Genomic DNA, 21,141 nt, shown 5'->3' with positions numbered 1-21,141 from the left:
CTTTTGCAAGTCAATCAAATTTTAACAATCTGTGCGCATGGTCTGAAGCGAATAGCACAGGTGCACTTAGGGCATGTCCGAATCCACTTTTGCTAGTTTAACAATGAAAAAAAAAAAAAACGTCTGGCTTCCCCAGAGAGGAATCCTTTTATTTTTTGTATTTAGAATGTGTGCTGCTGAGCGTGCCTGAGTGTGTAAAAAGCAGAGTGTATGCGCGTTAATAATATTAGCCTTTGGCTTGACTATGTTATCAAACAGCTAATAATGTTCTGCTAATGTTACGCAAACCATCAACAGCCTTCTAACAATCAGCATCCTTAGAAACGCTTTGAACTTGAAACTCAGTAGATTCTTCATCATAACATTGTAAATATACATAATGCACCTGCTATATTGCTAAATGTACCCGATTTTTCACATCAACAGAAAATATACTGGGATAACCTGCTTCTGTTGAGACTCCCCTGCTTCACAGCAGTTAATGATATGCTAAAGCCTGCCCATGCATTGACGTGATTTTTACAGGGGTAATTTCTTTACCTTTAATTTCTAATTTTTTTACAAGGAGTCACTGCAGTTTTAAGGAAAAAACAGGCAGCAATGGTGTTGACATGCATTTGCACATGGTTTGTCGTAAAGCTAATTAAAAACACCATAGTATATATAAACAACATTAACAACTTGTTTTTCACCACAGGGGGTCTTTAAGAATAAATGATTGCATCATTATTGCAGTAATTAGTGTGTTTCCAGCATGTTAAACTGTATGTTTGGCAACAGTTCTTATAACCCTAATTAAAGGAGTGTGTATCTTAATTTCTTAAACCATATAGGAAGACACATCATCTCCATATTTTTAGGATGGCAATATCAAGATTCAGACTCTTAAAAAAGATTGGAAAAAAAAACATTTTCAGCATCATTGCTCCAGGCTTCAGTGTCACATGATCCTTCAAAAATAATTCTGATTTGCTGTTCAAGAAAAAATTTGATTGAAATGAGGCATTACACCACTGAGCTTTACACAAACACCAAGGTGAATATCACTTTCAACAAACATACATATTCAGGTCATACACACACCTCGAACTTAATATAACAAACTACAGTTCAGTACGATGGGCAAAACACACCAATATACATTCTATGCATGAGCTGTAAAAACAAATAAAATTCAGGCACAAATATCTAGACGCAGAAACACACACCCACACAAACACATACACACAAAGCACACTGTCTAGTGACCCGTGAAGGCCCAGCACCACAGGCAATAACATCCGACAGTATATGCAGTAATATTCTCATTAGTTTATATTCAGACACTGCGACTATATTCACACTCTATATTGCATGCCTATATTCAGACTGTTGTCATTACAATGTCTTGACATTTCTAATGGAAATCATGGATCATGTTATGGAACAGCAACTTTTTCTTCCGTGCACTCGTTCTCAGGACTTCGAAAGGGAAAACTGATGGAATTTAGATCAGAATTTAGGTGCTCTCCTGATGCAACAAGGACCACTAATATATGTAGACAGATCGTTGGGAGGATGTGTGTGTGTGTATGAGGGTCTTTAATAAGTGATCTGATGGCAGCGGACAGAGTGCCTGTGGGAGCCTCGCTCTTCACACCTCCTACTGTTATCAGCTCAACCTTACCTTATATAACACACACTCACGCGGCAATAAAAGCTCCACAAAAAGTCCACTGACAGCCCTGTTCTCTTTCAGTGTCTGTAGTCATGTTATATCATGTGCGTGACATGCACACTCACAAAAACTGGAAAGTTCATATAGAGCTACAGTAGTTCCAGAGGGCAGTGTGCGAATGATGACACCTCTGATAAAAAGTTAAACAATTAACAACATGTTTTGTGTTTTGAGTTGCTGTGTAGTCATGCACACACACACACATCACACACACAAACAAGGGGTTGAACGAATACCGTTTTTTTAAAGTCGACATTTATGTGATGAAAGTCAAGTCGAGTCGAGCTGAGCTGAGACGCAAACACAGGTTTTCTTGTGGGCAGGACAGCTATGGCATTTGACATAGCACTGCCCATAAGGTTATTGCTCCTATAACAGCTTTTGTTTATCGGTTCTTTTGTCTTTGGGCTATTATGTTTTTCACAGATTTCTGCTCGTTCTAAAGAAGATACAGATAAAGTAGCACAATAAAGATCACATCTGAAATCATTATTGAGAAAGCGATTGTATGTGGATTCATTCTACCTGCCAACGTCTCTCTACAGTGAAGCTGTGAGTTTAAGTTACTAAGAAATATATGATATAACTTCAGTTTCTATTAGCTATTTTATTGATAAATCACAGAACGGTGTTGACAATACATTTCTACGCAACAGAATGGTTGTGTGAGGTGCAATCTCTGCGTAATGTGCGAGCTGTGTGTGTGTGTGTTACAATGCAGCACGCATTAGTTTAAAACGGTGATTAACTTGCATGTACAATAAGCGTGCATTCTCCCAATCAATTTTGAGCATCCTAATGGTATAATCAAACATGCCTTGTGAAGAGCACCCTGAGTGTATTTGTCATTTTAATAGTTGAAAACAGAGCCTGCATGTCAGGAAACGGCTTATCCTGTTGCGCCCTCTATAGGCCAGAGACTAAGCTTCATGGCAGAGCATTAAAGTCGATTAGTCAGTGGAACCTCTAACATATATAATAGCACCTGTGAGTGGGTGGAATATATTAGGCAGCAAGTGAACATTTTGCCCTCAAAGTTGGGCCCCGTCCACACGGATCCGGCGTTTTGGAAGCATTAAAGGTCCCGTTCTTCGCGATTCCATCTTTCAAACTTTAGTTAGTGTGTAATGTTGCTGTTAGAGCATAAATAATACCTGTAAAATTATAAAGCTCAAAGTTCAATGCCAAGCGAGATATTTTATTTAACAGAAGTTCCCTTTACAAGCCTACAGCGAACGGCCGGTTTGGACTACAGCAGGAAGTGCAGGGATGTAATGACGTCACTAGAACCGTTTGTTGACTAACCCTCCGCCCACAAGAACACGCAAAATAGGGGCCGTGGTCTTGTTGCTCTCCCACGTGGAGAAGAGCGCGCATTCAGCGCTTGCATCTCCCCGTTATGGTAAGAGGCGGGACCTTTCCAGGCAAAGTGCGCTAAGCTGCTGTCCAATCACAACACGGGAAGCCCTGACCCAATCAGAACTCGTTACGCGTTTCTGAAGGAGGGACTTCATAGAACAAGGAAATCATCAGGCCGTTTTTAGGACAAAGGAAACAGCGCTGTACAGATAAGTAAATTGTGTGAAAAATACTTTTTTTAACACGTGAAACATGAACTCATGTTATATTGCACACTGTAAACATAATCAAAGCTTTGAAAACACGCGAAGAATGGGACCTTTAATATTTTCTGAAACGGCCCCAGAGTGAATAAATATGAAAACGATATTCTTGCATTTTCATGTGTACAGCCATTCTGTATATTTTGTGAAACGGTGATGTCATCACACCATGTCTGGCACAGTGAAAGACTTAAAGGTATACAACTATGGCCATTCGGTATGCGCATATCAATATTGCATCATTTAATAAATGTAATTCAATTATTGTAAGGGTGGATTTAAGGTTGGGGTAGGTGTAGGGTTTAAAAAACATATCTTAAGTAGCAAATGGGGGGGGGGGGGGGTGTCTCTGGCTTTGTGTGGACAGGGCCTTGATGTGTTAGAAGCAGGAAAAATTGGCAAGTTTAACGATTTGTGCTGATCTGGTCTGATCTGATGTTTTCAAGGTTTCTATACTATGGGTAGAAGGAAAGCCCGGAGACGCAGTGTGAGGCTTTTGGGGAATGTTCTGCTGGGAAACCTTGGCTCATGCCATCCAGGTGGATGTTACTTTGACACATAATAATAATAATAATTCATTACATTTATATAGCGCTTTTCTGGGCACTCAAAGCGCTTTACATAGAAGGGGAAATCTCAACCAGCACCAATGTGCAGCATCCACCTGGATGATGCGACGGCAGCCATATTGTGCCAGAACGCTCACCACACAACAGCTGATTGGTGGAGAGGAGACACTGTGATTAAGCCAATCATTATATGGGGATTATTATTACATACCACCTACCTAAGCATTGTTGCAGACCATGTACACCCTTTCATGGAAACAGTGTTCCCTGGTGGTTGTGGCCTCTTTAGCAAGATAATGGCCACAAATCCAAAATAGTTCAAGAATGGTTTGAGGAGAACAACAACGAGTTTGAGGTGTGTACTTGGCCTTTAAATTCCCCAGATCTCAATCCAATTGAGCATCTGTGTAAAGTGCTGAACAAACAAGTCGAAACCACGGAGGCCCCACCTCACAACTTACAGAACTTAAAGGATCTCCTGCAAACATCTTGGTGCCAGATACCACAGCACACTTTCAGAGGTCTATTGGAGTCCATGCCTCGATGGGTCAGGGCTTTTTTGGCAGCAAAAGTGGGACCAACATGATATTAGGAAGGTGGTCATAATGTTATGCCTGATCTGTGTGTGCGTGCGGCCTTGGGCCACCCATGACCCTGTCATCGGTTCACCACTGTTTCTTCCTTGGACCATTTTTGATAGATACTGACCAATGCACACCAGGAACACCCCAGAAAAGCTGCAGTTTTGGAGCTAAGAGCTAAATAAGCTCACTCTCAAGGAGACAAAAGTACTGTATTTTAATTTAAGAAAGTGTCTTGGCTAATAACAGTATTTGTGTCAAGTAAACTCACTTATCTTCAGAAGGTGTGGCAAAAAGTTTTATTCCCATATTCATGCCTTTCTGTCTGTGAAGCTGTTGTGTGGTGTGAATGTGTGTTTGTGTTCACCTGAGGCCGTGGGTGTCCTTTGACCAGGCACTGCAGAACTAACGTGTCCCCCTCTCGGATGGTGTAGATCCGTTCACTGATGTTGTCCTCCTTCACCACACACGCCTGCCCAGAATGTACAATCTGAGCGTTTGCAGGAGCTGAAGGACAGAGAGAAAGTCAGATTAATCTAACATTTTCACTTCTTTCTACAACTACTTTAGCTGTGACGTTGATATATGCCTTGTTGGAGACCAACAAGCTAAAACTAGTGACATTACTAAGTTAACCCCTTTTTTAAGCAAGTAGCAAGAAACATTTGCCTTCTCTCACATACAGTGACTCCATAAAAATAATTTGTACATTTAAGCCACAGTTAAAAACTACATAACATACTAAAGCCAAATGGCATTTATTTTAAAGAAATACAGCACATGCACAATTTGCTTTTTTTTGTTGTTGTTTTTTTGTTGCTTTTTTTGTGCACATTTTCTTCATTAAATTATGTTTAAATAGATTTAAATGATTAAGTGTATAAATAGATAGAACAAATATGAATATAAAACTTTTGCTTAATTATCATATTAATTTTCAGACAATATAAATAATATTGGTCTCATAATACGGGGAATTGCTCTGTAACTGACATTTGTCATGAAACTGCTCTGAAGCACCAGTTGAGGACCCAAATGCAGCTTTATTAAGACAATCCAGAATCATAATCCAAAAGCATGCAAAAACAGGTCCAAATAACTTCTTTCGGCTGTTCCCTTCAGGGGTCGCCACAGCGAATCATCTGCCTCCATCTAGTCCCATCCTCTGTATCCTCTTCCTCAAACTGACTACCTTCATGTTCTCCTTCACTACATCCATAAACCTCCTCTTTGGTCTTCCTCTTGACCTCCTGCCTGGCAGCTCTAACCTCAGCAAGCATCCTTTTACAGATATATTCACTCTCCCTCCTCTGAACATGTCCAAACCATCTCAACCCGGCCTCTCTAACTTTGTCTCCAAAACACCTCATGTGCTGTCAGCTCTGCTACCTCTAGCTCTTCCTCCGGTCTTTTCCTCAGTACAACTCCAAACCATACAACATCGCTGGTCTCACTACTGTCCTGTACACCTTTCCTTTCATTCTTGCTGGTACTCTTTTATCACACAACAGACCTGATACTTTTCTCCACCCATTACAACCTGCCTGCACACGCTTCTTTACCTCTTTTCCACACTCCCCATTGCTCTGGACTGTTGACCCTAAGTACTTAAAGTCCTGCACCTTCTTTACCTGTTCTCCCTGTAACCTCACTGTTCCACTTGGTTCTCTCTCATTCACACTCATGTATTCTGTCTTGCTGCAACTAACCTTTATTCCTCTTCTCTCCAGAGCAAACCTCCACCTCTCTAGATTTTCCTCCACCTGCTCCCTGCTCTCACTACAGATCACAATGTAATCTGCAAACATCATAGTCCATGGAGATTCCTGTCTGACCTCATCTGTCAGCCTGTCCATCACCACCGCAAACAAGAAGGGGCTCAGAGCCGATCCTTGATGCAGTCCCACCTTCACCGTGAAGTCCTCTGTCTCACCTATGGCACACCTTACCACTGTCCTACTGCTCTCATACATATCCTGCACCTCTCTAACATACTTCTCTGCCACTCCAGACCTCCTCATACAATACCACAGCTCCTCTCTTGGCACTCTGTCATATGCTTTCTCTAAAACTACAAAGACACAATGCAGCTCTTTCTGACCCTCTCTGTACTTCTCCATTAACATTCTCAAAGCAAATAATGCACTCTAAAAAGTGCTGGGTTAAAAACAATACAAGTTGGGTTCAAAATGGACAAACCCAGAAATTGGGTAAACACCCCAACATGGGTTGTTTTTAACCCAAAAAATTTGTAAAGTGTGTAGTGCTCTTTATTAGCATGAAACCATACTGCTGCTCACAAATGTCCACTTCTCCCCTTAGCCTTGCTTCCACTACTCTTTCCCACAACTTAATTGTATGGCTCATCAGCTTAATACCTCTGTAGTTTCCACAACTCTGCACATCTCCCTTGTTCTTAAAAAACGGCACCAACACACTTCTCCTCCATTCCTCAGGCATCCTCTCTCTCTCTCTTAAACCTTGTTGAAAAACCTAGTTAAAACTCTACTGCCATCTCTCCTAGACACTTCCATACCTCCACTCATCAGGACCAACTGCCTTTCCTCTCTTCATCCTCTTCAAAGCTCTCCTAACTTCACCCTTGCTAATACTTTCTACTTCCTGGACAACAATATTTGCCTCTACAACTCTTTTCTCCCTGTCATTTTTCTCATTTATCAGTTCCTCAAAGTACTCCTTCCATCTTTCCCTCACCCTCTTATCAACTGTCAACACATTTCCATCTCTATCTTTAATCACTCTAACCTGCTGCACATCATTTCCATCTCTGTCCCTCTGCCTCGCCAGCCGATACACATCCCTCTCATCTTCCTTACTATATATATATATATATATATATATATATATATATATATATATATATATATATATATATATATATATATATATATATATATATATATATATATATATATATATATATATAAAGTCTATATTCCCTATATTTCTGTCTGCTTTCCTCCTTGCTCTCACTGTCCCACTTCTTCTTAGCTAACCTCTTCCTCTGGATACTCTTCTGGACTTCCTCATTCCACCACCAAGTCTCCTTGTCTTCTTTCCTCCTTCCAGATGACACACCTAGCACCTTTCTACCCGTCTCCCTGATCACGTTGGCTGTAGTAGTCCAGTCATCTGGAATCCCTTCTTGACCACCTAAAGCTTGTCTTAACTCCTCCCTGAAAACCACACAGCACTCTTCCTTTTCCAACTTCCACCATTTTGTCTTCTGCTCTGACTTTACTCTCTTCATCTTCCTCACCACCAGTCATCTTACACACCACCATCCTAGGCTGTCTAGCTACACTCTCACCTACCACTACTTTACAATCACTAATTTCCATCAGATTACAGCGTCTACATAAGATATAGTCCACTTGTGTGTTTCTGCCACCACTCTTATATGTCAGCCTGTGTTCAGGATTTGACCTCCTGTGGCTAGATTAACTTATTAACTTCCAAATAACTTAAGGGCAGGTAAGTTAACACAGGTAGCCAGAGGGAGAGCACTCAGAAATGCAGTGTGACACTTACAACACTTTTTAAAGAATAAGTGAAGATAAACATAGGCTTAAATATACAGGCATTAATAAGATAATGAAACACAGGTAGAAGTAATCAAACAAATCCAAGCAATGGATTATGGGAAATGCAGTTCATGATATGAAAGCAAAGTGATGGGAGAAATGCCCTCTAGTGGTGATAATGGGCACTCTAGATGGTGGATGTTTCAGGAATAAATGCATAACACTGAAATGCTCCCTCTGGGTCCCACCCAGACCACTTATTGTTAAGACAACTGCAAGAGCATCTCGTAAAATATTCTGAACTGTAATAGATCTGCCATCAATACATCTTATAAATGTACATCCAGGGAGAAAAATTATGTGCTATGAGATATGACCTTCTTATATGCATGTTTATAGAAAAGCATGTATGGTCTAAGTGCACTGAATTGGCCAAAACATTACGAGAAATTTCAGATGACATTCTTATGTTGCATGAGTCAGATGTGCACTCAAGAACCACTTGCATCTTTCCTAACAGAGTTTGCAAGCTGGATTTCACTTCATGCTCTAAGAAGAATTCAAACTCAGGGCCCTCGGGAATACAAACCAGCACTGCGGGCAGCCGAGCCCGGCGGTCACTGCCCGGTGAGCGCTTTGATTGCGAAGAGGAACGCATGTACCGCGACAGCCTACACACTGTAAATGATGAGTCTGCGTTGCTTATTAGCATTTAAAAGGGAGTCTGGGACAAGAATAGCTGCAGGCAATGCAGGACATGTTTAGAAATGTGTGGAAATTGCCAGAGCTTTTATTTGTGTGTGTAACGGTGTGGTCAGGGCTAAGCAGGCATCACAGGTCGGTCACCATGCCAAAATTAATGACGCTCATTAGCAGTACAATGAGGCCTGCACTCATGCTAACGGCGCTAACAACCAGCTGAAGAGAGCCATTCCACAAAGACAACGTTCAATGTGCATTTTCAAAGTCATACACAACTTGGGAATTTCGTGGAATTAAAAAAAAAAATATTCAGGCCTAAAAAAATTCTGCAATGAACACATGCTCTGCTACAATACCTTTCATTGGCTAACTATCACTTGTGTAGAGTAAAGCTTGCTCACAACTTATTGTGATGAACAATAGACCTTAGTCAGGGTAGCACCATATTTAATTTTTGACAGGAATAAAATCGAGGATGTGAGGGATAGAATTAAAGGGTTAGTTCAAAAAAGAAAATGCTGTGATTAATTACTCATCCTCATGCCATTCCAAACTAGCAGATGTTTTTGATTAAACACGAGAGGTTTCTGAAACAGCCATAGGCAACAATGTCAGCAAATGTCAAGGCCCAGAAATGTAGTAAAAGACACTTAAAATAGTCCATGTGACTACAGTGGTCAACCGTAAATGTTATGAAGCGACAAGAATACTTTTTGTGCGCAAAAAAACAAACAAAAACAGCGACTTTGTTTAACAATCTCTTCTCTTCAATGTCATTATCCTATGTTATCCACATTGTAAATGCAGTGCAGCTCTTCCACGTTCAACATCAGAACACCGCCTCATTATTGGCCAGCTCCTGCGTCAGCATCAGACGCACGCGTCGTTGTGCTCATGTGAACAGCTTCGGCCAATATTGTTTGCACTACGTGAATAGTGTAGAAGACTGACACAGACGGGAAGAAACTGTTGTATAAAGTTGTTATTTTTGTTTGTTTTTTTGCACACAAAAAGTATTCTAGTCGCTTCATAAAAATAAGGTTCAAATGGACTATTTTAACAATGTCTTCACTACCTTTCTGGGCCTTGAAAATTGCATTGACTTTGCTGCCTATGGCTCGTTCAGAAACCTCTCGGGTAGGCTACAGATATCGATCTTCACAATGCGTGCGCCTCAATCTGCTCCGTCAGTAGTCAGGGCACTGATCAGGGATCAGCCCATTGACTTACCGGTATGTCCTGATCAGTGCCCTGACTACTGAACTAGGGAGCTGATTAAGACGCACCTAATATTAACCTCTCGTCTCTTATGTCTTAAGGGTGTTGCACCCAAGCCTCGAATCTCAGCTCCGCGCAGCACCGCGTCTAACGCCTTGTTTATACTTTCGCCTGTCTCTGCTCCGCTGACTGCGCGCGCTCCTACTTGACGCGCTCGCCGTTGTGCTATTCTTTGAAATGACAGAGGGCGATTCGGAGTAATTGTTCTATGAACCAACAGAAAAAAGCGTCGAGAAGAAGTGGGCTAACGTGCACAGGTGATGATATTTATTTTAGTACATTTCACCAAAAACCACACCACAAAAGAATCGTGTAAAACTCAAGTAAACAAGTAAACATTGGCTTGATATTATTACTTGTGACATGAGAACAAAATATGCACTAAATTAACGATCTCTTAAATATTTACTAATTTCACTGAACTTTAATGTTGTGATTTATTTATTTATTTGCTTAAAACTGGATCTTTATTTAAAACGGCTTATTTCTGCATTTGTAGGCTCATTCAGTAAATATAAGCACCTAATTTGTATGTGCAAACTGGGGGCCCGTGTGAGGAGACGTCATGCTCAGCTAGATTCGCTGAGAACTTGTTCAACCTCGGATGCGGAGCTGCGCATGGAATTACAAAAAATGCGTATTATTTTCTTGTATGGTGATATTTTTGCAAATGTTTCTTAAAAAAATCAATGATATTTGTCCACTGGAACGATCACTTTAAATTGAAAACGGTTTACATAAAGCAATTATATTTCAAACAGATGGAATTAGAAATACAGGCCTGCCCCTAATAAAAGCCTGCTTCAAATAAAAGCCGGTTCCCATCGGCAGTTCAGGTAAATAAAGGCCCCGGTCTTTATTTGAGGAATTACGGTAATATAATAGCATATAAATAATACTATATAATAATAATAATAATAATAATAATAATAATAATGTTTTAAAATAGAGTATAATAAATTCAGTAGCAGACACCAAATGTGGGTAAAGAGATGCTGCCCTCAAATTTTGTGATAATTATGCTGTAAATGTAAATTCATCAGTCAAATTAATCTATCACCTTAGTCTTAAATCAAAAGTCATAACCTTCACCATTCACTATTTAAACCCTCACAATAGATAGGCTTCGGGTACTGCTTTTTTGAGCAGCGAGATAATAGCAATGTGAATAGCGATGTGAATAGCAATGTGCCTGTATAAGAGAATATAACAGCGTGGTCAATAGAGAGGTCTCCTCAAAGACAGAGCCAATGAATTTCTCCATGATGGGATTATTATTGATCTGTTAAGTGTGAGGTGTGTTTGTGTGCGCGAGGTCTTTGAGTTAACAGCTGCAGGTACACCACATAATGTGGGGATGACTGAACCTCACAAACCACTTGCCCTCTCAGCAGGTGTGCGTGTGTAAGCCGCAGATTGTTGGACACTCTCCTCCTCAGCGGGAGAGAACGCCCAGCATCAGGGATGAGCTCTCTTTAACTCTGCAGCCGGGTCAACATCTATCACTGTCACACTGACCCAGTGCATCATGGGATGAAGACAATCCACATCTTCACATCAGTATTCGGCAGCAGTCGCTCAGCAACAGGACTCGCTCTGGGTCAGCTATTCAGGAAATAAATATCACTGCGAACCGGAGCAACCCCAGTCTAGTCTAGATGAGTTCTTAGATACTGATCAACAACACTATTTACAATTGTTATGTTTATCAATATTAGGTTACACTTTATTTTAAGGTGTCATCGTTACAGTGTAATTATATTCAAGTACTGAGTAATATTAATTAACAACATGTACTTACTATAGGGTTAGGGTTGAATTAGGGTTTGATTGTATGCATAATTTACTGTTATTACTGGTAAGTACTGGATGGATGGATGGATGGATGGATGGATGGATGGATGTTCTGTCTTTACTTAAACAATTATACCATTTTAAATAACTACAGTGACTGAGCAGAATTATCATAATTACTCGTAAAAATGGACAATTCTCTGGACAGGAATTTAATTTAATTTCAGCTTTATTATATATATTTATTAAAATAAAATAAAAATTAATAGGTTTAGTTTAGTTTTAGCTGAAAGTAACAGGGGTATATGCTCCTCATCTCTGAAAATTTAGGTTTCATATAATAATTTTAGAATAATTTGCAGCTGATGTGTGGGCATGCTGTCACCTAACGCACAACTTCTCAAACATCTCTCTTTTTGCCTTTTCTCCTCTGTCCATCCATCCATCCGTTCGCCCATACAACCATCCATCTAAATCTGAAGCAAACAAGGTTCTCTCTGTGAGTTATCAAACTAGTCTCAAGCCAGCAGAGGGGAACATGCCGGAGGGGGGTAGAAAGAAACAAAACAAATGGAGAGCGGCATAGAGAGATGGAATATAAAAACAAATCAATATGACACACACACACACACACACACACACACACACACAAATAAATGAACACAGCCATCAAAACCTCCACACACTCACAGAGTCACAATACCGAGAGAGGGTGAAATAAAGCAAGAGCAAGAACGAGCAAAAAATTAAATCACATGGTTTTAGCAAATAAAACTGGACGTGGCCTTAAAGGTAAGCATGTACCTCATTTTGTGAGTAGCCGTTTAAAAAATGTTGAGCCACTGAGCCAATAACTTGAATGTAACTCTACACCCTTGCTTCATTTAGTATACGGCAACGGCAACCAATGAATATGCAAATTAGCCCTGCCTCCCTCCACTCACTCACACCAGCTCAGAGATCCGCAGGGTCAGCTTTACTGTAGTAAACACTCTCTCTACAACGTCGGACACATAACAGTAATTAATATAATTTGCATTTTACTTGACTACATTATCAAACCGTTAATAATGTGTTGCTGTTGTTACACAAACCATGTTCCTGTCCTCCATCTCATTCTGCCTTCTAAAAATCAGCATCCCTAGAGACAACTTAAAATATCAGTGGAGAAAGGCATATCATAACATCGTAATATAAATCATATACATAATTCACCCGCTATATTGCTAAATGTACTATATTTTTTATATATTAACAAAAATATATACCTGGATAACCAGGCTCCCCTGCTTCAGAGCCAAGTTAATAATGTGCTAAAGCCCGCAAACATTGACATGACTGGTTACAAGGTAGTTTGTGATGTCAGATACAATTTCAAAGGTCAATATTGCAAATAAATCGCCATTTGGCATCATGCTTCTACAGTAGCTCTAAACAGACACACTGCTATTCACATCCTCGCTGTCAGATGCTGCAAAAAAAAAAAAAAGCACCTTTAAAGAATATTAAAAACACCACACAGGCATACACCTATTTGGCATAACATCACGACCAGCTTCCTAATATTGTCCTAATATTCTCCCTCGGTTGTGTTGCCGACGTATGGACTCCAGTAGACCCCTGAAAGTGTGCTGTGGTATCTGACACCAAGATGTTAGCAGCAGATCATTTAAGTCCTGTAAGTTGCAAAATGAAGCCTCCATGGATTGGATTTTGTTTGTTCAGCACATCCCACAGATGCTCGATTGGGTTGAGATCTAGGGAAATTAGGTCAGGAATTGTTTGAGGGGCACAGCAATAAGTTTTAAGGGGTTGACTTTGCCACATAGAAATATTAAGAAGCTGGCAAAGTCAACATCTTAAACCATTTCTGAACTATTATCCTGCTCTAAGAGCAACAGCCAACAGGAAATACAATTTCCATGAAAGGGTTTACATACTGGAACAATGCTTAGGTAGGTGGTACGTGTCAAAGTAACATCCACATGGATGGCAGGACCCAAGGTTTCCCAGCAGAACATTGCCCAAGGCACTATTGGGCTATAGGGGTAATTGCCTATTACCCATAGTGCATCCTGGTGCCATGTGTTCTCCATGTAAGCAACACACATTCATGTGATGTAAAAAAAAAAAAATGTGATTCATCAGACCAGGCTGTGGTCAGGGATCAGCATAGGCCTCCTGACTGGTCTGCGGCTATACAGCCCCATTCACAACAAACTGCGCTCCACTGTGTATTCTGACATCTTGCACACAAGGTCACAACCACAAGCAGCATTAACTTCTACAGCAATTTGAGCTACAAGTGGTCGTCTGTTTGCTCAGATCACACGGGCCAGCCTTCGTTCCCCACAAATATCAGTGAACCTTGGCTACTCATGACCCTTTTGCCGGTTCAGCACTGCTCCTTCCCTTGGACTTGATAAAGACTGGACACTGCAGACCAGGAACACACCACAAGAGCTGTAGTTTTGGAGATGCTCTGACCCAGTCTTCTTGCCATCATAATTTGGTTGGGGTGTGAGGAGACCCTTATCTCACAAGATGAGACAAGATTTTTACATTGTGGATTTCTTAACAATACTATGATGAAATACATGACTAGAAATTAAAAATTGTTTGCAGGTGCATTTGAAATGTTTTAATTAATCATCTTGTAATGAATGTCATTTTATTTCTACTTTCTAAATTTAACATATACAGTAAAAGACAACAGTACTGTATTCTTTCCTGTATGATTGTCTCTTTACACCTAAGAACAGCACAAACTTCGTTTGACCTCCTAACTGAACTCCTTCCTACAAATTGATCATAGATATTAAGTGCAAACAATAACCATAATCAAAGTACTCAATATTCAACGTGCAAATAGAGACCAAATTTTACTTAGACACAGAGCTAAAACATGGCTACTAGATAACTTCAATATTGGGAGAAATTCTCATGCCTCGGGGAGCCGCTTTCAAACAGCGGTAATTTATTGAAATCGTGTTTGTATGCGCATTCCCATTTATTTTCAATTGAGCGATTGTGCGTATACTTTGAGGGAGCAGTGGAGCTGAGCGCGTAGTTTAAAATATGAGTCTGGAGCTTCTGTTGCGAACCGAATTCTCTCTGCCACGTCTTGTCCACTAACATATAACACACGCTGAATGCGAGCGCTCACTAACACGCAACACACCTCATAACATACACTCGTCTTCTCGTTGCATGATCACTACTGCGCAAGACTCGAACAGCTCATTCTAGATGAGCCGATGGAATTGAAGCGACTGTTATTATTATCCACCTGAATACAATTGTTTTTATTTCTATAAAAAGCAAAACTAGAGTGGAGGCTGAATATGAGGAGACGGCTTTTCACCTCGACAAGAAATCTCATCATAGTTTAGTCTCAAGAGTCACACCCCTATAACTTGGCCCTGGTCAAACTTGATCAAATCCCCATTTTTCCTGCTTCTAACACATCAACTTTGAGTAAAAAAATGTTCACTTGCTGCCTAATATATCCCACCCACTAACAGGTGGCGTGATGAAGAGATGATCAGTGTTATTCAGTTCCCCGGTCATAATGTTATGCCTGATCGGTGTACAAACAACATTCAAACTTGATTTTAATATTTGTAGCTATATTTGCTACAATTTTAGCATTTTTTTAGTGATAAAAATATATATACACTCACCTAAAGGATTATTAGGAACACCATACTAAAACTGTGTTTGACCCCCTTTCGCCTACAGAACTGCCTTAATTCTACATGACATTGATTCAACAAGGTGCTGAAAGCATTCTTTAGAAATGTTGGCCCATATTGATAGGATAGCATCTTGCAGTGGATGGAGATTTGTTGGATGCACATCCAGGGGACAAAGCTCCCGTTCCACTGCATCCCAAATATGCTCTATTGGGTTGAGATCTGGTGACTGTGGGGGCCATTTTAGTACAGTGAACTCATTGTCATGTTCAAGAAACCCATTTAAAATGATTCGAGCTTTGTGACATGGTGCATTATCCTGCTGGAAGTAGCCATCAGAGGATGGGTACATGGTGGTCATAAAGGGATGGACATGGTCAGAAACAATGCTCAGGTAGGCCGTGGCATTTAAACAATGCCGAATTGGCACTAAGGGGCCTAAAGTGTGCCAAGAAAATGTGTGGCATCCCCCACACCATTACACCACCACCAGCCTGCACAGTAGTAACAAGGCATGATGGATCCATGTTCTCATTCTGTTTTCGACAAATTCTGACTCTACCATCTGAATGTCTCAAAAGAAATCGAGACTCATCAGACCAGGCAACATTTTTCCAGTCTTCAACTGTCCAATTTTGGTGAGCTTGTGCAAATTGTAGCCTCTTTTTCCTATTTGTAGTGAAGATTTGTGGTACCTGGTGGGGTCTTCTGCTGCTGTAGCCCATCCGCCTCAAGGTTGTGCGTGTTGTGGCTTCACAAATGCTTTGCTGCATACCTCGGTTGTAACGAGTGGTTATTTCAGTCAAAGTTGCTCTTCTATCAGCTTGAATCAGTCGGCCCATTCTCCTCTGACCTCTAGCATCAACGAGGCATTTTCGTCCAAAGGACTGCCGCATACTGGATGTTTTTCCCTTTTCACACCATTCTTTGTAAATCCTAGAAATGGTTGTGCGCAAAAATCCCAGTAACTGATCAGATTGTGAAATACTCAGACCGGCCCGTCTGGCACCAACAACCATGCCACGCTCAAAATTGCTTAAATCACCTTTCTTTCCCATTCTGACATTCAGTTTGGAGTTCAGGAGATTGTCTTGACCAGGACCACACCCCTAAATGCATTGAATCAACTGCCATGTGATTGGTTGATTAAATAATTGCATTAATGAGAAATTGAACATGTGTTCCTAATAATCCTTAAAATGAGTGTATATAAAGTGTATGAAAACCTGTGCTCAAAAAACAGGATATGAAACTCAGAACTTGGAGATTACACCAAGCAATTTAGGGCAGATGTAAAAACCACAGGTGTAATTGATGGCCTGAGCCGCTGTTTGCTCCACCTGCACCCACGGTCCTCTGGGAGTATTTCTGCACCCCTTCTGACCAGCTTGTTGCTGGAAGTTTTCTAGAGCATCTCCTCCTGTGTCTTGCTATTCTTCATGCATGCACTCGACACATAAATCATGGTTGAAACACTCCTGCTGAGGAGCTTCACCAGATCCACTGTTTCACTCACGTCCTGGAGTCGCAAACATATTCATCTATCTTGAATCTCCCAGTGTCCCGAGAGAAAAGAGAGAGAATTATTCATCCTTAAGGCACTTAACGGCACGTCTATGAGCATTTTTCTAAGAATAAATAAGATCCTTGAGAGGGAGAGAGACTGGCCGGCAGAGGCTAATCTGACAGTGTTAGGTGTGTCAAGGTGTTTTATTGAGTGTTTACTTGTTGTGTGAGGAGCTGATAGCTTTCACTGGGGCTCAATACGGATCAGCCCTCTGACAAACATGACTATTGGCAAAAACGACCACTAGGGCAGACGTCATCTCATCAGACAAGCATCTCTGGCAACGAGAAGAGCAGGGCTGAGTGCAGCCGGAGGAGCACATGCCAGGACTTCTAAGTGCCTGTAGTGTATGTGTGCATACAGAATAGTCATGCCCATTTAAAATGACGTGATCCATCAGATCACAGAAGCAAGTGCATTTTGATTACAACCTTTTGTATCTTAATGATTAGTTCATTTAGTCACCATCATGCTGTTCGAAACCTGTATAATGTCAATATGAAAGATATTTGGAAAAATATCTCAGTGGGGGATTTTTGCATAAAATAAAAGGCATTGGAGTCCAATTGACTTTCACTGTATGGATAAAAACAGTTGAAACCTTCTTCTAAACCAGGGGTGTCAAACTGAATATGGCTCACAGCACTGTCCAATCTGGCCCGGGGCCGGGGGATGATTTGAACAATAATAGAAAATAGAGATGCAACGGTCGATCAGCCATAAATCAGAATGGTTTTAAGTTTTATTTTGGCCGATCTCTATTCCGTACTTGCACACAAACGGCTTTGCGATCATTTCCCAAAATGACATTTGTGTGGGAATATTACAAAGTCTGTAAACAGGATGTAGCAACTCAATGTAATCCACCTTTTTCCTGGTTAGCGAATTTACCTATGATTCATAGCGGGTTTAAACTGGAAGTCGGTTGTCCTTTTCCTGTTCGAAACTTGTGTACGTTTGATAGCTTGTATCTGGCTTGTAGCCAGCTAACTTGTTTGCTGTAAAAGCCAAAAAAACGGAAGTGGATACAAACTAGGGATGCACGGAGTAGTCGGCCACCGAAAATGTTCAACTGAAAACTGAGAATGCACTATTGAGCCATTTTCCGCCGAACATTTTTGGTAAAGACTTTTATCACCGAAACAAACCGGCCAAAATGTTGTGATGACGCAAACAAAAACCGCAACCTGCACGTGCTTGTCTAAAGTAACATATCTGCGGTGTGGACGTATGTGGTTCATCTCGCATCTGATGACGACGCATCTATTTATGTTTCTGTCAATGGATGCACGTGCTGGCTCCTCAGGGATTTACTACAACAACAGAAAATAAAAGAAAAACATGGGCAAAGCGGTCTCTTTGTAAACGTTGTTCAATGCATGCGAGTGCTGGCGTATGTTCGAATATTTCGGTTCCTCATTTAGGTGCTATCAAACGTGCTTTCACGCTTTGGCTCACTTTTTTAAATGTACTGTAAGGGATTCATATGTTTTAGCTATTAAAGCTATTACAATTATGACAATATGTCTGTTTTTGATGAGTTTATAATGTAATAAATATAATGTAAAAATTGTTATTACATTATGAGCTCAATATTTTATTACATTTTAAGACTGTATTGAAATAATCATGTAAATACTATATTATTATTACATTATGAGTTGCTACACAGAATGTTAAAGGGGTCATCAGGCGCAAAATTCACTTTTATATAGTGTTTGCATATAAATGTGTCTTTGCAGTGTGGATACAACCAGCTTTTGCAGAGCATGAGCAATATGAGGATTCAAAAAAAGGAGTGAAGGGATATTTATCATTGTAATAAATATCCCTTCACTCCTTTTTTTGAATCCTCATATTGCTCATGCTCTGCCTACAACCGCTGACAGACTGTCATATTTCATATTAGCATATTTCCGCCCTCAGCCAATTGTACACTGTCGTCCAATGCAGCACTTCACGTGTCTACACGCCCCACGGAAGAGAGGGCTGGGGTCAGCAGTAGCTCATTATCCTTTAAAGACACGAACTAGTCGCTGTGAACACAGCTGTTTTTGAGGAGGTAAAATGCACAAACACAAACATTGAGGAATTTTAACCAAAGTAAGTATGTTACAGACTTTACATGAAGACCCTTAAAGAATCATACCAAAGGGAAAAATGACCCCTTTAACACAGGTCAGAGACGGGACTTGCTGACAACGGACACAAAGAGGAGAACACAGAAGCGCCAGCAGTGGAAAAAAATCTACCAGCGACAAAGCTCACTGTTCGCAAAATATAGTAAGAAAAAAATATAAATATTGAAATGAGGGTAGGGGTTTATATGGGGTTTAACTGTCTTTAGAATAGTTTTGATGGCATTTTCTTGTCCTCTTACCTCTGTATAAAGCGCTCATGTTCATAAGCAGCACCTAATGTCAGAGAGCGAAATAGCATTTCCATTCAGTCCGTGCTGTTTTTGTTTTGTGCAGGTGTGTCTTCTAGCATAATTATAGTACAATTTCACAAAACAAAAAGTCAGACCATTCTCTTTTTTGCATTAAATTTTAAAATGATGCAATGTAATTTAAATATAAAACAACTGCTCATGCTATGCGTGTAACATTTTTGTTTGCATCATGATTTAAATGTAGTTTTTGCATCTTATTCTAAATGGCTACAAATATATATTTTTGTTTATGGCAAGTTTTGCCTGTTATAGAGCAAATAAACAACAAATACATTTGCATAAAGGAGAAAAGGGCAATCTCAATTGGTGGATTTGCTTCTAAAAAATCAGATTCAGCCATGAAAAATCATAATTTAATAACAAATATTAAAGCGTCATAAACTGGCTTTTTAAAATGTTTTATATTATTGTCTGAGGTAAACTAATGACGTTTGTGTGTTTTTTACATCATAACTAATAAAAAACATGCTATTTTCTGCCCTGGTTTTGAGGCTCTTTTCTGAACGCTGGGTTCTGATGGGCGTGCAGCACTGGAGACTTGGAACGCCCACGGCTAGAATTGGATAAGATTTGCAAATTTAATGAGCTTCAGCTCTGCTGTCAATTCAGTTCACATGAGGGAGGGACTGATTTGAAAGTGGCAACCGGAATGATTGTCTCAATCACAGGACTCGTAAACGTCTTTATCAATCAAACAATGTTATTTCTCATCCACCCACGATTGATTAGAATATTATTTTTGTATTAGTTGGCGCGCCTGATTTGTGGATATAAGCGTGAACCGTGCGCGCACACACACACACACACACACACACAGATCAAGAAAGGAATATTATTTCAATATTTGAAATTCACCGGACTGCCAACAGGGTTACGTTTTGGTAGCCCGTCTGGAAAACATATAGCCCCGGGACTACTATTTCATATAAAAGGCATTTTACTGACATAAGTGTGTTGCACCATTCCTGTCGGATCCAATATAGAAGGAACAGCGTTGTGTTTTATTCTCAATATGTCTGCAAATCCAGCTCGACCTGAGACATGTTCGACCTGTTTACAAACGATTTGCAGGAAAAAAAAGCTAACACATGCACATTGACTTCCCCACGTAAGCTGGAACTTCATTAAAAATATATTTTTATCATTAAGTATGACACATTCCTAGAATTGGGATGCGAAGAAAGCTAATGCAGCGACTGTGTTCTTCCACAACCAGGAATAGCGCAATATCTTTCTATCTTCGGCATGTTTATTGCTGCTGGCTAGTGTGATCCGAACAGCTACTGAATTACACGCGCTTATTATTCTGTAGAGGAATGTTTCGTCAGTCGATGACGAAAAGATGAGAACACGATCGTTTTCTGGGCCTGGTGTCTATAAAAGCTTTTCTTTGGCTAACAAGGAAGTTTTCAGCTCTGAAACTTACAGGATATTCTTATATTACCATGACTTTTTAGATATCAAAAGCTCAAGGGAAAGTTGATTTCTCAATTTATCACCCCTTTAAATAAACCATTATTCACTGTAAGTATTCAATTTTCCCTGCAAAAATGCAGTTTTCACAGAGCAGTGTGATTTTAGTTTTCTTGGCAATTCATTTGTATTATTAATGAATGTAA

At 40.2% G+C, this 21,141-nt stretch overlaps 1 protein-coding gene across 5 annotated transcripts in view; it reads right to left on the bottom strand.

Moving 5' to 3' along the window:
* LOC137044850 (MAM domain-containing glycosylphosphatidylinositol anchor protein 1) overlaps positions 1 to 21,141 on the bottom strand; it is a 332,623-nt gene that overhangs the window by 191,385 nt on the left and 120,097 nt on the right. For all 5 annotated transcript variants that reach the window (XM_067421199.1, XM_067421200.1, XM_067421203.1 and 2 more), the window contains one exon: positions 4,857 to 4,996. In XM_067421199.1, coding sequence (XP_067277300.1) covers positions 4,857 to 4,996 — 140 coding nt within the window. The remainder of the gene's footprint in view (positions 1 to 4,856; positions 4,997 to 21,141) is intronic.

This window comes from Pseudorasbora parva, chromosome 17, assembly GCF_024679245.1.
Source record: "Pseudorasbora parva isolate DD20220531a chromosome 17, ASM2467924v1, whole genome shotgun sequence".
Classification (NCBI taxonomy): Eukaryota; Metazoa; Chordata; class Actinopteri; order Cypriniformes; family Gobionidae; genus Pseudorasbora; species Pseudorasbora parva.
This window is presented reverse-complemented; position numbering and strand designations above follow the sequence as displayed.